This window comes from Nestor notabilis, unplaced genomic scaffold (genome assembly GCF_000696875.1).
Source record: "Nestor notabilis isolate BGI_N333 unplaced genomic scaffold, ASM69687v1 scaffold25582, whole genome shotgun sequence".
Taxonomy (NCBI): Eukaryota; Metazoa; Chordata; class Aves; order Psittaciformes; family Psittacidae; genus Nestor; species Nestor notabilis.
Window position 1 is genome coordinate 25,680 of NW_009917355.1, and position 13,653 is coordinate 39,332.

The 13,653-nt window shown below is 39.3% G+C and overlaps 1 protein-coding gene across 1 annotated transcript; it reads right to left on the reverse strand.

Annotated features, from left to right (window-relative positions):
• Positions 1-3,533: 3,533 nt before the first annotated feature.
• ZC3H12B (zinc finger CCCH-type containing 12B) lies at positions 3,534-9,785 on the reverse strand. The gene is made up of 5 exons (XM_010009192.1): positions 9,175-9,785; positions 6,688-6,827; positions 5,710-5,944; positions 5,513-5,619; positions 3,534-4,954 (listed from the first exon to the last, which is right to left on the reverse strand). The coding sequence occupies exons 1-5, from the start codon at positions 9,783-9,785 to the stop codon at positions 3,534-3,536; spliced, it is 2,514 nt and encodes an 837-aa protein (XP_010007494.1).
• Positions 9,786-13,653: the final 3,868 nt, after the last annotated feature.

The following is a 13,653-nucleotide window of genomic DNA, read 5'->3' on the forward strand; positions in this document are numbered from 1 at the left end:
ATAAAATTTTACAACAATTAAACAGTAATGTTTAATTCTACAAATGAATAAAGCCAACTACTGCAGCTCAATACGACAACAACAGGACTAACAGTAGTGAAGTCGTCTTTATGTACAATTTAATATATTACTGACATATTCTTACAAAAAAGAAACATTAAATAACTTAGACCGACAGCTCATGATTTGTGAATTTAAGGTTATACACTTTGAAGTGACAAATTATGTGAAAGTAAGATAGCTAAAGATGAGAGATCAGTAAATCAGAACCCCCGGGGAACGCTCTGGCCCCAGGAAAGCACTGATAAAGTCTACTGCTTAACAGCTGCTGATTGCAGTAGGCCAGGATTTTACCTTCCCACTTTTTTTTTTCCCTTCATCTAGAACTGTAATTTCATGGATTTTATTAAAATAGAGTTTCTAGAACTGTTCTCTTACAGTTTTAAAAACATTTAAATACCATGCTCTCAAAAAGAGCATTTATACAAAGTCTTATATTTACAATATAGACAGTTATGATCAGGTGTTACTAAGATCAACTCTTCCATGTAAGAAGAAATCTAAGCTTATGCGCTGAAGATGAACGAATGTGTCAGTGTTTTGAATTGGCTTGTAAACATACCTGGAAACAGATGGGGATGACGTGTTACCACTTAAAGTAGTCGATTAGGAAAGAGCACATCACAGACAGAGGGGTTTTACCTCTGAGGAGGACTAAACGAGCAGAAAAACTTGCAAACTATTTCCACAAGGCTGCGCTGCCCATTCTGTGGCTCTGTGCAGGGCAGATGCCAGCAGCTTCCTAGGAAAAGATGCTTTGCCTTAGGGAAATAGTGTGCTGGGGTTGCACTGGCAGAGCGTGCCTGGCGTTTAAAAAGGAATTCCTCTATCGGTAAGACAGAAGGTAGTGAGAATTAAAATGACCAGACAATCCTACAGAAATGAGTATCTCCATAAACCAGCCAACACTTCATACGGGAATTTCTGCTCCGTTTTCCACATCAGAAAACATCGAAAACACTTCCTAAACCTCTCTCGAAATAGCTTATAAGTGGAGAGAAAGGGAACAAACATTTTTCTACATACAAATATTTAATTCCATGCAAGATGGAAAACATGAGTGCACAATAAACTTCATTGTATACCTAAAGAATTTATAAATTAATGGGTTCAGAATAAAGCAGGGTCTCTAGCAATCATATTGTTACATTTTAAACACATGCAGATGAGTTAACAGCAACATTTTTACATAAAGTTTAGTGCAAGAAGGTATCTGCTTAATAAATAGACTAAAGATAACTATGTAATGCTTTGAGGTGTACACACAGTATCTGTGCACATAATAACCTGGTTCTGAAAAGTTGTCCTTGTTTGTCTATAAACTACAAGTGCCCATTTGAAATAAAAAAGATCCATAATTACTCATGGGCTACTTCCCTGTGACACACGGTGTCACACACGTTGTGGTGAAAATGTAATACTGAAGTTAATCTAGAGATTATTATTTTCTTTTTATACACAGTTTTTATACAATCAAGAAAAAGAGATACAATTTGTATCAACAAACAAAAGGTCATTTCTGGTTATTTGAGGCATTGCTCTCAGCTGCTTATACCATGCAAGAGAAGAGAATAAGAATTGATTGCAAATTAAAAAATATAAGATGCAGGTTAATAAGAAATTGGTTTGAAAACTTGTCGAGAGTTAAATCTTTTCTCCAACTATTATAAATGTCTGAAGATTTTCTTTTTCCCCCTTTAACAGACAATAATCAACTAATTAAAAGTAATTTGCAAACACTGAGTGTCAACACAGACTCACCTTCGGGATAACTGATTTTAAATACATAATGCTGCGGCCGTTATGTCTGTTACCTGTACCAACACAAGGATATTTATCCTGTGTGAAGTGATACGGCTGTCAAATGGCAGTAAATCAACTGCAGTTGCACCTCGAATTGTGATTTGTTGTTGTTTGGGGTTTTGTTTTAATATGACAGGAACGTATTTTGCACATGATAAAGAGCCCACAAGAGATGGTGAATCAAACTAACCTTTACAGTAACACAAGTGGAAGAAATGATATAACTTTGTTCCTCAGACAGATAACTAGGAAGCAGCATGCAAGCCATTATCAAAACACCAGAAACAACCCTGACTGCAGCCTCACGTTCCGTGTGTTTCACAGTAAGAAACATTTAGGCAGTGTCACACCTTCTCATGAAGAAACAAAAGGCCATAAACCAGGCCTTTCTCAACTTTCATGAAAAAAACTACAGTAGAAGTCAACAAGTCCTAGCTCGAGACGTGTCGAGTTAGTAATGGTTCGAAATGCTGAAATATACAATGGATTCAAAAAAGGGCGTCCAGTCAGTGCAGCTTAAAAAACAATAAACGCCTCTTTTGGAGACATTTAGCTACAAAGGTTCCCACCCTGAGCAAGATACCAGTTGCGCAAACAATGCCACACAAAATTATCTCACCTGTTGAAACAGGAACTCTAAAAGCCTTCATGAGGCAAATGCACACCTTTGCGTGGATCTGAAGAGCAAAAACCAGGCCCAGCTTTGCCATACACCCAAACTGGAGCATCTCCTTTCAAGAAGCAGCCTTCCCCCTCCAGCCCCTTCTCAAGTTGATCTTGTACAGCCGTCTTGAAGGTTAGGCTCACTCAACCACCCTCCTTGCCCCTAGAGGAAGGGCTGTAGTTACTCATGAACTTCCACGTTAAAACATCCAGCATCTGCTGCTCTGGGTGGAGTAATCCAATTTACACAAACCTGACCAATTACTTTCAGCTTGGCTGGTCCCTGGGGGAGGCGATTCAGAAGAGAGAAGCTACAGTTAAACTTGTTTTAATGTACTGAATGGCACCCACACCTTCACACTCCTTAATGGGTTTGGTCCTAATGTGGCTTCTGTTGGATCGAGCCAACGTACTGGATGCTGTAACAGACACTCAAACTCTTGGGGAACAGTTTTGAAATTTAAGTACCAAAAGCTGAAATCAGTTTCTTTTTTTCCTTTTACAAAGTGAGGAGTTTAATTTTGGTCAAGTTTACTTTTCCTTCAGTATTTCCTATGCCAGTGGGCAGTGTCAAATGGCAAAGCTGAAACCTTAAAAGTCGTCTGGGTGTGTACAGAGCTTACTTTTAAAGGCCGATTAGGTATTTATAAGTAAATTGAAAGTGTACACTAATACATGCAATATAATTGCTAACAATAATTTTGTAGTAACAGCTTTGAGACACTGAACGTGACATTGTAGTTCTTAATGAGCTATCCATGCAGCAAGGTATGCATTTCCTATAAAATACTATTAAAAATCCCTATATTTAAAATCTTAAAATTTACAATACAATCAAACTCTTATATAGTGCCTCAGCATATATATGATTGCTACTGTGTACAGAATTGTATACTATCTTAGTAGAAAATATTTACAATAGATTGGCCCCTTCCTTCTTCGTTTAAGCTCTCCTCCAGGTCCTACAGGCTGTGTAGTTTCAGCTATCCAAAAGAGGCTGTAATGCTTTAACGCCCTGTTCTTAATTTGGCAACGATCATAGCTGCCAGCTGTTGTGCATCTGTCATGTGGGGATTCTTTTCCATCACAGAAAGGACAATGCTTGGAGGGAAAATATTGCAGAGGTTCTTGTATGTTTGATACTGATGTTCTGGAATGATGTGAGGCTCCCGTGGTTCACCACATATCCCAATCCAGGGATTCCTCCAGAGCTGCTCCATCTTCTCAGGCATGCTTCTTACCATGACAGGTTCATAACATGGCTGCATGAGGTTGTTACTCAATGGATAGGAGTGGTAAGTGTAGGAGTCTGATGCACATGGTAATGGATCCCAGCTAGCATGCTGCTCTCGACAGAGAGGTGGTCGTCTCTGCCTCGTGGGGTTACTTTCATAAAGCCGTGAGTCAGAAATACTGTCCATTCTTGTCATGACCAAGGCACGGCTTGGTTGTGCAGTTGATGGATGAACATTTTGAGGCACAGGGTATTCTCCTGGACAACTGGACCGTGCTCCAACAACTGGATGCTGGGCATGGAGGCCTAAGTGGGAAACTGACTGTTTGCGAAGGGATTGCTTAGGCTCTTCACTTCCATAACTCTGAGCTCTATTTAAGGCTTCATGGTAACCATGGGAAAAAGGCTGAAGACGATTTTGCGATGGCAGTCTGTGGATCTTCACATTGTCTTCTGAACTGGCATCTGCTACACCCAGATACAAGTCATTGTAAGAGGAATAAGAATCATTACTTGTATGGCTTAAGCAATTGTCAGGACAGGGGCTTGAGTTTCTAGAATACATCCCCTGGTCCATATCAGCCCCGTAATAATCTGTGTTACGGATACTACTTATGCTCAAGTTGGAGAAATCACTGAGTAAGGAATAATAGCCATGGTCCCCCAGTGATTCATATTTGGGATACTGGTCAGTATAGCTAACTGAGGTGCCATGGCTATTGGTGACTAGTATAGGAGGATATTGCACACTGGACATATGTTCCAGTGAGGATTTCTGATGCATGAACTGTGAGGAACCTGGCACCGGGCTGCTTGCAGAGCGAGTATTTAATGCACCAGCTGCATGGCTTTTTGGTGGAGGGAGCGTTGGTACACTTAATGCAGAAACCAGAGACGGGACAGAGCTGGCCTCGGACTTCCGGGCTACTGACAACTTTTCCTCAGGCTCCACAGCTACTGATCTAATGCTTGGATCTGACTGACGTTTTGGGGCAATTCGTTTCACTTCAGAACTGATTTCTCCTTTGGAGCTGGATGGCCCTGTGCCACATTTGGCCAAGGCTCCCTCACTCATAGTTTTCACAGCAGATAATTTGGCACTTATTCGAAGCTCATCCGCTACTGACCTTTGAGGCTGGTTTGCCCGTTCTGGGTGGTAATATTTACATTTGTGCCCATAGGTGCACTTTTTACCTGAAAGAAAAGCGTTTTCAGGTTAAATAAACCAAAACCCAATCAGTATCACCAGCTGCTATCTTTTTTGTGTCTTTCACCACTTCCCAATACTAATATTGCTACATTAACCCCATAAAGAATAACTATATATATTGTATATACAGGCAGTCACAGACCCTGCTACCTGTATCCATGTATATCACTGCATGAAGAGTGAGACACATCACTTTTCCTTCCTCCTGGCTAATGATTTCAATACTGGTAACATACTCAACACTATATAAAACAAAACAGCTTCTAACACAATTTGTATAGTTCTGAATCTCCTTTCTTGCACACAAACCAGAAGAAAATGGCAAAAAGCTGCATGACCTGCAAGGCATATCTGGTAATCCTTCATTTTCTGCTACACTGGTTTTACTGGTATGTGTATGGAGGGTGTAAAAACAGATACAGTGCTTGGATGGCAACATTAAAAATGACACTTTTTTGTTGTTCCAGTATGACAAGATGTTAATTAATTGCTTGCTTCACCTACCTTTGAATACAACAAATCAATCTGACTTGGGCACTTACCATAAGGACACGGTTGTTTCTTATGTTCAGGAATAACTGGCCTTTTCCTTAAGAAATTCTCAAGGCTTGGACCATGGCGTCCCAAAGGATCATCAGGAGGCATAAACCTAAGGGGAAAGAAATGAAATGTGAATTTCAGTTTCTACTGAGGATTCCAAACTAGCAAATTCCCTTGCTTTTGAAGAAAAACCCCCTACTTGTCATTCACAAAGGAATACATCAGCAGCCGCTCCTCTATGAACTTCTTCCATTCTGGTTTTTCATTCTGAAGATCCCGGTAGTTGTCATTGGATACAATGATCCCATCCGAGTCAAAAGCAAGCTTCACTATGAATCGGTCGTCATAGCAAACCACTCTTCTTCCTTGAACTCTTCGAGATGGGGTGAAAACAAGAATTTTCTCTTTCTCCAATTTACGTAAGATTTCTTGATCTGTAAAATAATTTGAGTCGAGCAACTTTAAAAATCTTTTCAAGAAATGCAGCCTTTGAAATGTGAAACTTCTTGCCCTCTTTTCTGACAAAGTATTTTGTAATTCTGTTCATACACAGTCCCCATTGTCATTAAAAAATACCTAGATGCAAAGTTTCATTTCTGAGGTTTCAAAGCACTGGGTAAATATTCAATATTTAAGCTGCAGAATCATGCTACTCCTCTGTAAACAACCACGTACCTTTACTCAATCTTCCTGCACGCTTCAGGAACTCAGTTACCACTGTATTACAATGCCTGGAGTACACCATAAGTACTTTCTATGGGTCAAAACACATGCTGCCTCTTCAGTGTTCAAGACAATCCTACTAGATGAGTTCATGGCCTGATACTAATTATTTTATACACACTCAGCAACTAAGAATCTGTTCCTATATGCTTAACAATGGGTTTGCTATTGGGAAAATTCTGACTACTTCTCAAAAGTGTTGAAATGATCCAGTAATGCTACAAAACCCCAGCATTGGTTACAAGTGCAGATACTTAAATGCTTGTTTCCTCACCAGTGAAATTGTTGTGTTTTCAAATGGATAGTTGAGTGCAACATCATATCCACAGCCCAGAGTGTATCCCCTCACCGGTACCCTTCAACCCAGTACCCATCACAAAGAGGACACGGTTCTGTCTTAATGCAATACTTTGTTTTCTTAACCAAGGGGTCAAGGAAGACTTCGATCTATTACCTGTAATTGGTGCATCAGGTCGAGACTGTTCTTTCCTCCACGCAGGTACAAACACAGTGATATCTTTATGTCCTTTCTCCAGAAACCAATCCACAGCTAGTTGAATCCCCCGACAGGAAAAGCCTTCCTTATTCCCATGGCTGAAGAACATGCAAAAGTTTTAGAAACAGTAAGGACAAAAGTTAGATTTGGTTTGAGGTTTTGTTGTTGTGGGGTTTTGGGGCAGTGATTGGGGTTTTTTCTCTTCATATAAGGATATAAGGGAAAAGAAGTCTGTGATGAAAGCTAAACCTTTGTATTCAACCAGCTTATGTAATTGGAAAAAGAACTGCCCAGAGCTATTCAGCCATCAAATTACAGCAACCCTGCTCCTTCAAACTCTAGAAATGGATAATTTCACTATCTCAAAAGCAAAACCAAACCAAGCTTGAAGTATTGCCACTTATTCAATGAAAAATACCATTTTCCCCAACAAACTGAGCTTACCTTAAATACTACCATAGAAAGTTATCAGTAACAAAAAAAGGAATGAACTAGCAATGATGCTAATGCTGGCTGCCATGGGTCACAGGTGCTATTAAGTATCTAGATCAAAACAAGATGTTTCCTTAACACTAAAGGTTCTGTATTTTTTGTTAGGATTTTTTAAGGGAAAGAAGTAACTCAAAGTTGTTTGAGCCCTGCCCCCAGCAAAAATTTGTTCTCTGAAACACAGAGCACAATTCAAACAAAGGGCTTGAATCTTGTAAATGGCCTAAGAAGTTTCTGCAAAGTTAAAAATAAATGTTTGGAGTTTTGATAGGAACTAAGGAGAATATTAATTATGAATCAGACTCAGTCTCCATTTGCATCATCAACAACTGCAGTATTTTTAAGCATGTGCAAGTGTGTAACTTTTGCACTTCTCAGATATTCTTAGCCTGTAGAGCAGATGCTTCACAGTTAAGAAATTTGCATTTTTATCATTATTCTACGGATTATCTTTCAAAACTTTACTTCAATTGTGTTATTACTATAGAGCAACATCACAGATGACTGGCCCATAGCAAGACGTGTGCTCTTCTGGGCTCAGAATGTTATATAAAGTAATGCTGAAACAGACCAAAAGCAGACAGATCTAATACCATCTGTATCCCTCTGCATCACCAGCCTAGTCCAGATTCTTGCAATGTAAATAATGAATATAGAAGCCACAATGTTTCTACAGCATTTTTCTTTAGATTTTTGTACATTTCAGATTTTACAGAATTTAATATCTTTTTAAATTTGCAGATGCTTATGCATCTTGTTATGAGTTGGACTTGATAATCCTCATGGCTTTCTTCCAACTTGAGATATTCTATGATGCTATAAATCAGGCATCAGACTGAAGCTCTGCAATAGTAAGAGCACAAACACACTTTTCTCCAGCTGCTGCCACATTAGGCTCAGGAGGAGCTCAAGCAACACAGAGATGGCAAAGTCAACAGGCCCAGAAAAAAAGGAAACTAGAAAGTTATATGTAGTATTGGTGATGCTGCTTTACAGACATCTTCTGGATTAACGCAGCCACAACTTGGCACTGAAAAATCCTGTATATAAAATATTCTTATAGGATTTGGGGGGGGGTTTAATGTATTTCAAGTCTGAGAGTACTTAATTCACTCAAATTATTAAGGAACTTATTAAATCTGAACTTTCTTTAATACTTTAAAAAAAGAAGATAATAGGTAATAATTCAGAAGACAAATTCTTTCAGAGCAGAAAGCTGATGCTAAAGGATCTCTCTTGTGCAAACACTACTTTAAGAAATCTTGGTATCACTGATCACTAAACAGAGTGTTCAAAGAACTCCCTCATAGAAAAATCACACTCTGTCAGTGATAAACAAATGGCTGAACTCTACAGACATGCTTGCAAGTGACATGAGACAAATACTTCTTAGGGGCTGACCAAAGTGCACGTGTGCACACACGTCTGAAATGAGAAGTGCCTCAGCTGTGTGAGTCAGCACAATTAGGTCGTGCATATCCCTCTACTGACACAGCTGAACTGCTTTGAATTCTGAGCAGGCTTAATCAGCAGGAGCTGAATAAGCTCAAATACCCTGAAGTCAACTGCATATCATCAGCATAGGCTGCATGACATTTTAGAAAGAACCAAGTTTTCCTCCCCTCTTTGGTTACCTTTGGACATTAAATAAATGTTCAAGGACTTCAAAAAGATTTAAGCCCATCCACACTGAAGCACACTGCAGCTGGATTGGTAGAACAAAAAGGTTTGAGGGGAGAACTTGGTCTGAAAAGGGGGTGAAGGGAAGTGGAATACGGGTTGCACATAAAGGAGCAACAGCATAATTAAAAGCCTGGACTAAAGAGTCCATAAAAAAGATGGATTATCAGTGTAAATATACTACATGACTTAAGATGACTTTACCATCAATATTGATTTTTCTCATCAATATCTTAGTGATCTATCCTTTTCAAATGTTGTGACAGGGAGACCTACCTCATAGCCACATTGCTTCCATCAATGACAATTGGCCTCAAGTTATCGCTGTTATCCACAACTTCATCTTCAAGTGACAGTTCAGGGCTTGCTATTTCCTTTGGGCAAGGGCCTCTTGGCACCAGAGTACTGGTGGTACTGCTGGCACTGCTTTGACCCTCTGATTCACTTTTGTTGCCAAGTCTCACAAGCTCTGCCAGAACATCATTGATGAGCGCATCTGCTCCCAGTTTATTCAGTACAGCCTGGATCTGATCTCCTGCATACCCAAGCTTTAAAGCAAAATCCATTTTAGCTTGGTATTCCTTGTCCAAATTTGTTTTGCATTCATCTAGCTTCAAGTCTTGTGTGATACTGCTCTGTGAAAAACTTGGGCGATCCAAGCAAGGGGAGCGACAGAGTGGCCGATGTGGTTTAGTGGAAACCTCCTTTTCTCTCCACTGAGTATTGCTACAGCTGCTTCTGAAGTATGGTTGCTCAGGTTCACTTTCTGAGCTCGTCCATTCCTCAGATTCAGCACTGCATTCCCCAGCATCTTGTTCCACATTTCTGTCTCCTCTGGAGTGCCTCTTCTCCATTTTCAGCTTCCCTACCATAGACCAGGCCGTCATCACGTTCAGCTTCCAGCCAGAGCTCAGTTCTCTTTCATTTCCAAAGCCACCTGAAATTCATATTCAATTGCATTGTGTTGGCCAGTTACAGGTTGACACGAGGCTGGAGTTAACGTGCCTTGCTTACTGTGTTCTGGCATAAACAACACCAACATGAAGGTCCTTAAAAAAAGAACAGAACAAAAATATTAGCTTCTGCCAAATTCTGTGAAATCCTCAAGCACAGTGATCTGGTTTACAAGGGAGCAGAGGTCCCCAGTGGTTCACATTCCTGTATAACACACTGATGAGAATAAAGCATATAATTATGTTGTCTCTTTAATCACAAATTAAACTTTCCTTCCCCTTGTTACTCTATGTACAATAAAAAACCATGGCACTTCCCACACAATCCATCTGGAATTAATGGAGTAGCTCAGTAATATTTAAAGGTAATAAAGCAGAAAAGAGTGACCCACCACTTGCACCAAAACTTCTTTCCAGCCTTGTACTGCAGGAACAGCCTGTCTACTGCAGGAACAACCGTGTGAAGTTCCAGTGTGCATAAAATATAACACGAACCATTTAAGCCTCTTTCAGTAAGGGTTTACTATCAGAACCATCTTCAGTTTACTACAAGCTGGCTGCTAGACTGTCAAGGTCACTAACGAGATGCACAAAGGTTCTACATGTCAATCATCTTGTGCTGTTTATTGTACCTATGGCACTGAAAATTCCAAAATCATGGATGGATATTTCTGCATTCTGTCAGAAATTCAGGACAGACACTCCTGATTTTTGTCTTATACCAGAAGAAATATCGTTCAAGGAATTCTAGTGAGAGGTCTGACAAACGAGAAGATTCAAGTGACCTGTGAAGGGCTGAGCTGATGACATGGAGCCTTGGAAAAGCAGTTGTCAAAAGGAATTGCACCTACAGCAGAGCATGGTTTAGATAAAATGGTAAAGTAAGACCTAGATATAAATGCAGGTAAATGGAGAAACTTGATTACCAAAGTAATCAGCTAGAGGCCTACTTTCAGAAAGCTGCAAGTCCCACTTTCCTCTCCTCTGTAGAACATCAGACTTGAGAATGCAGGATCCAGGGTGAGTAACGAAAAACAATGATGTAATAGTCTTGAAGAAACCATTTCTTTTGAATCCACTGTCTCATTTTGATAAATCTTGTTCCTGTTCAAGTCAGCTCTTTTAGATGTAACTACAAATATAGAGAAGAAAGACTGAAAGGTACAAGAGTGAAAAGGTAGCGAACTTCTGAAAGAGCTCAGTTGTAAAGCTACCTCTACTGCAGAGGCTCCTGTCAGCAAAGATCCAAAGAGGCATGACAAGCATAATCCAGGATTTAAATAGCAACCACAGAAGAAAGACCTGGTATTGACACCAGTTTTCCAATATACCTTTGCTTTTAACAGTATAGCCAGTTTCTTTGTGGTCTGAAAACTGCTGGCGAGCTGTAGATGCATAAAAAACTCTTTCCCAGGATTCCTATGAGAATTCTTATGACACAAAACAGGCACAACTTTGGCACTGGAACAGAGATTGGACAAAGATGTGCTTTCCTAATAAACTCCTCATGCACACAAGAAGAAGTAAAAAGAATTGAAAGTATAACTGGTTGTTTGGGGGTTGTTGGTCACTCATGTAACTAAGAATAAATCTGTATCTCTTCCATGTACCTTTTGACTCTCTTCTCACGTCTTCCACTCCTTCAGGCTATAAGCAAGCGTTAAAAGAAGACACAATTTTCCTCAAGAGCACAAGCACTCAACCAAGTACATGAATTATTTATACACAGAACATTATCAAGTACACTGTATTCCAAAGCTTTTTAGAAGTCTGACTCCTGTCTCCCCAGCAGACCACAGTGGCTCTTATTTAATTACTGTGACCTACCAAAACAGCAAATAAGACACATATTCCCTTAATGTACAGCAGTGCAACTCCCTTGATGTACAGCAGCGCCAAGCCAAGGGACTAAAAACAAGTATTGGAATCTGTCTTGGAGGGAAAGTTGTGCCTAATGTAGCGGGAAGAAGAGCATCTCTGACATTGGTAATTTTCTGATTTATTGGCTTTTTCCTCCTTAAATAGAACTTTAAATTTTTTCCACAGAATAAAGCTAAGCAGATATTGAAATTAAGTGAATAGTAATGGAAATGCTGACATGCATTAATATATTAGTGATGTAAAGCAAATATAATAAACATACAAACAAAATCTCAAATATTAAAAGTATCTTCAAAATGAAAACCTGATGTTTTTTCTTCTGAAAAACAGTTCAGAGATTTTCCAAAGCATTATGAGCCACAAAAGAAAAATGGAAACACCACTAATGTGTGCCAAAGCTTATTCATTCTGAGTTTTCCTATCCTTTAGTTTTTAGTTAACAAGATGCTGAAAACCACAGCCCCTAATTTACCACTCATCTCCGAGAGCTTTCTTCCTTGACCATTTCCCTGCATTAAATGGTAGTTTTCTGTGGCCTATGAGAGGATTCATGGGAGTATAAACAGCCACACAAAAAACCTAACAAGCAACCAACTAAACCCAAAACTGTCTCAAAGGGAAGCAAAGCTTATTAATCTGTGCAACATTTACACGGTAATATATAATGTAATGAAATATATAATGACCTGAAACAGGCCAAATGGTAACATTCTATAAGACTGCACTCTTTAGCTTACACATCTCACCTGGCTGTGGTAAATGTACACCCTGGTGGAGATGGTAGATATATATCCAGAACAGAGTGAACTTCAACACTGTGTTTCCAGTGGCACTGGAAAGTACCTACCTATGATAGGCAGGTATTTTAAGAATATGTATGTTTACAGATGAGCAATTTTAGTTGAATACCTTAGATTTCATTGTGATTTAACTGTGTGCTTTGTTTGCTTTGGGGATAAAGATCTTTCATATTCTGCTTGATTTACTTGTTACTCCTTAAGAGTGGTAAGAGCGAATTACTCCCATCAGTAACTGTAGAGTAGGGAAAAAGGAAAGGTTTAGAATAAAAAACCCAGAATATTCTAAAATCTAGTCCTAGTTCTCATGGCATGTGAAGCACAATCTGAGCGAAACCTGCTCTCGATGAACAGCAGGATTTCCAGCTACAACCAGGTGGTTCTTAAGGAAGCAAGACAAGGGCATAGCAAAGGTGGCCAGCTTGACCAGTAACTATTAATGGTCTCAAAATCACTCCAAGTAATCCCAAATGCAGTGACTCTCACTTGTCCATGCTCTTTTTGTGATGCGCATACATGCCAACACACACGCGCATGCAGAGAAGGCTGCTGGTGTCCTTAAGAAATCAAGCTCATTAAAGAAAATGCTACGCACACATCTAAAAAAACCCTAAAAGGCCAAGTTTTGAGCCAACCAACACTATTTTTTTGATAAAGAACCATATTCTAAGTCCTTTATGCAATATGGAATAAACCCACAGTTTCCTTGCACTTGAATGGAAATTCCAGTGTTGATCAGTTCGGTTTCAGTTGGATACTTCCTGTTCTTTAGTATTAGGCATTTAAAGAGTATCCCTCTAAATACTCAGATACCATTATTATTGCAGTACTCTGTTTTCATCTGAGGTAATTTTCTCTCACATAGCACTCAAAGCAGTATATTTACAACCCAAGTATTTGCCAAAATAGATGTATTTATTAATCAGCTTAATCTGGACCAGGTTTTAATTCAGTCTCACATATAACCCTGTATTGCCAAAACTAAAACAAAGGATATAAAAAACTACTATAAATGAAGATTAAAAATGCAGGTTATCAGCACATTGTACCCAGGCTTACAAAACCCTGCAACTAAGGAACACTTTACAATACTTGCAGTAAGACTCATTTTTACCAGGTTTACG

Bases quoted from the DNA above. Each gene is read 5' to 3' on its own strand.
- ZC3H12B (XM_010009192.1), bottom strand. From the start codon at position 9,785: ATGACGGCCTGGTCTATGGTAGGGAAGCTGAAAATGGAGAAGAGGCAC. The intron at 6,828-9,174 runs GTAGGTCTCCCT...CATGTTCTTCAG, and splicing joins GGAAGCAATGTGGCTATGAG to CCATGGGAATAAGGAAGGCT. The intron at 5,620-5,709 runs GTAGGGGGTTTT...CTTTCCCCTTAG, and splicing joins TATTCCTTTGTGAATGACAA to GTTTATGCCTCCTGATGATC.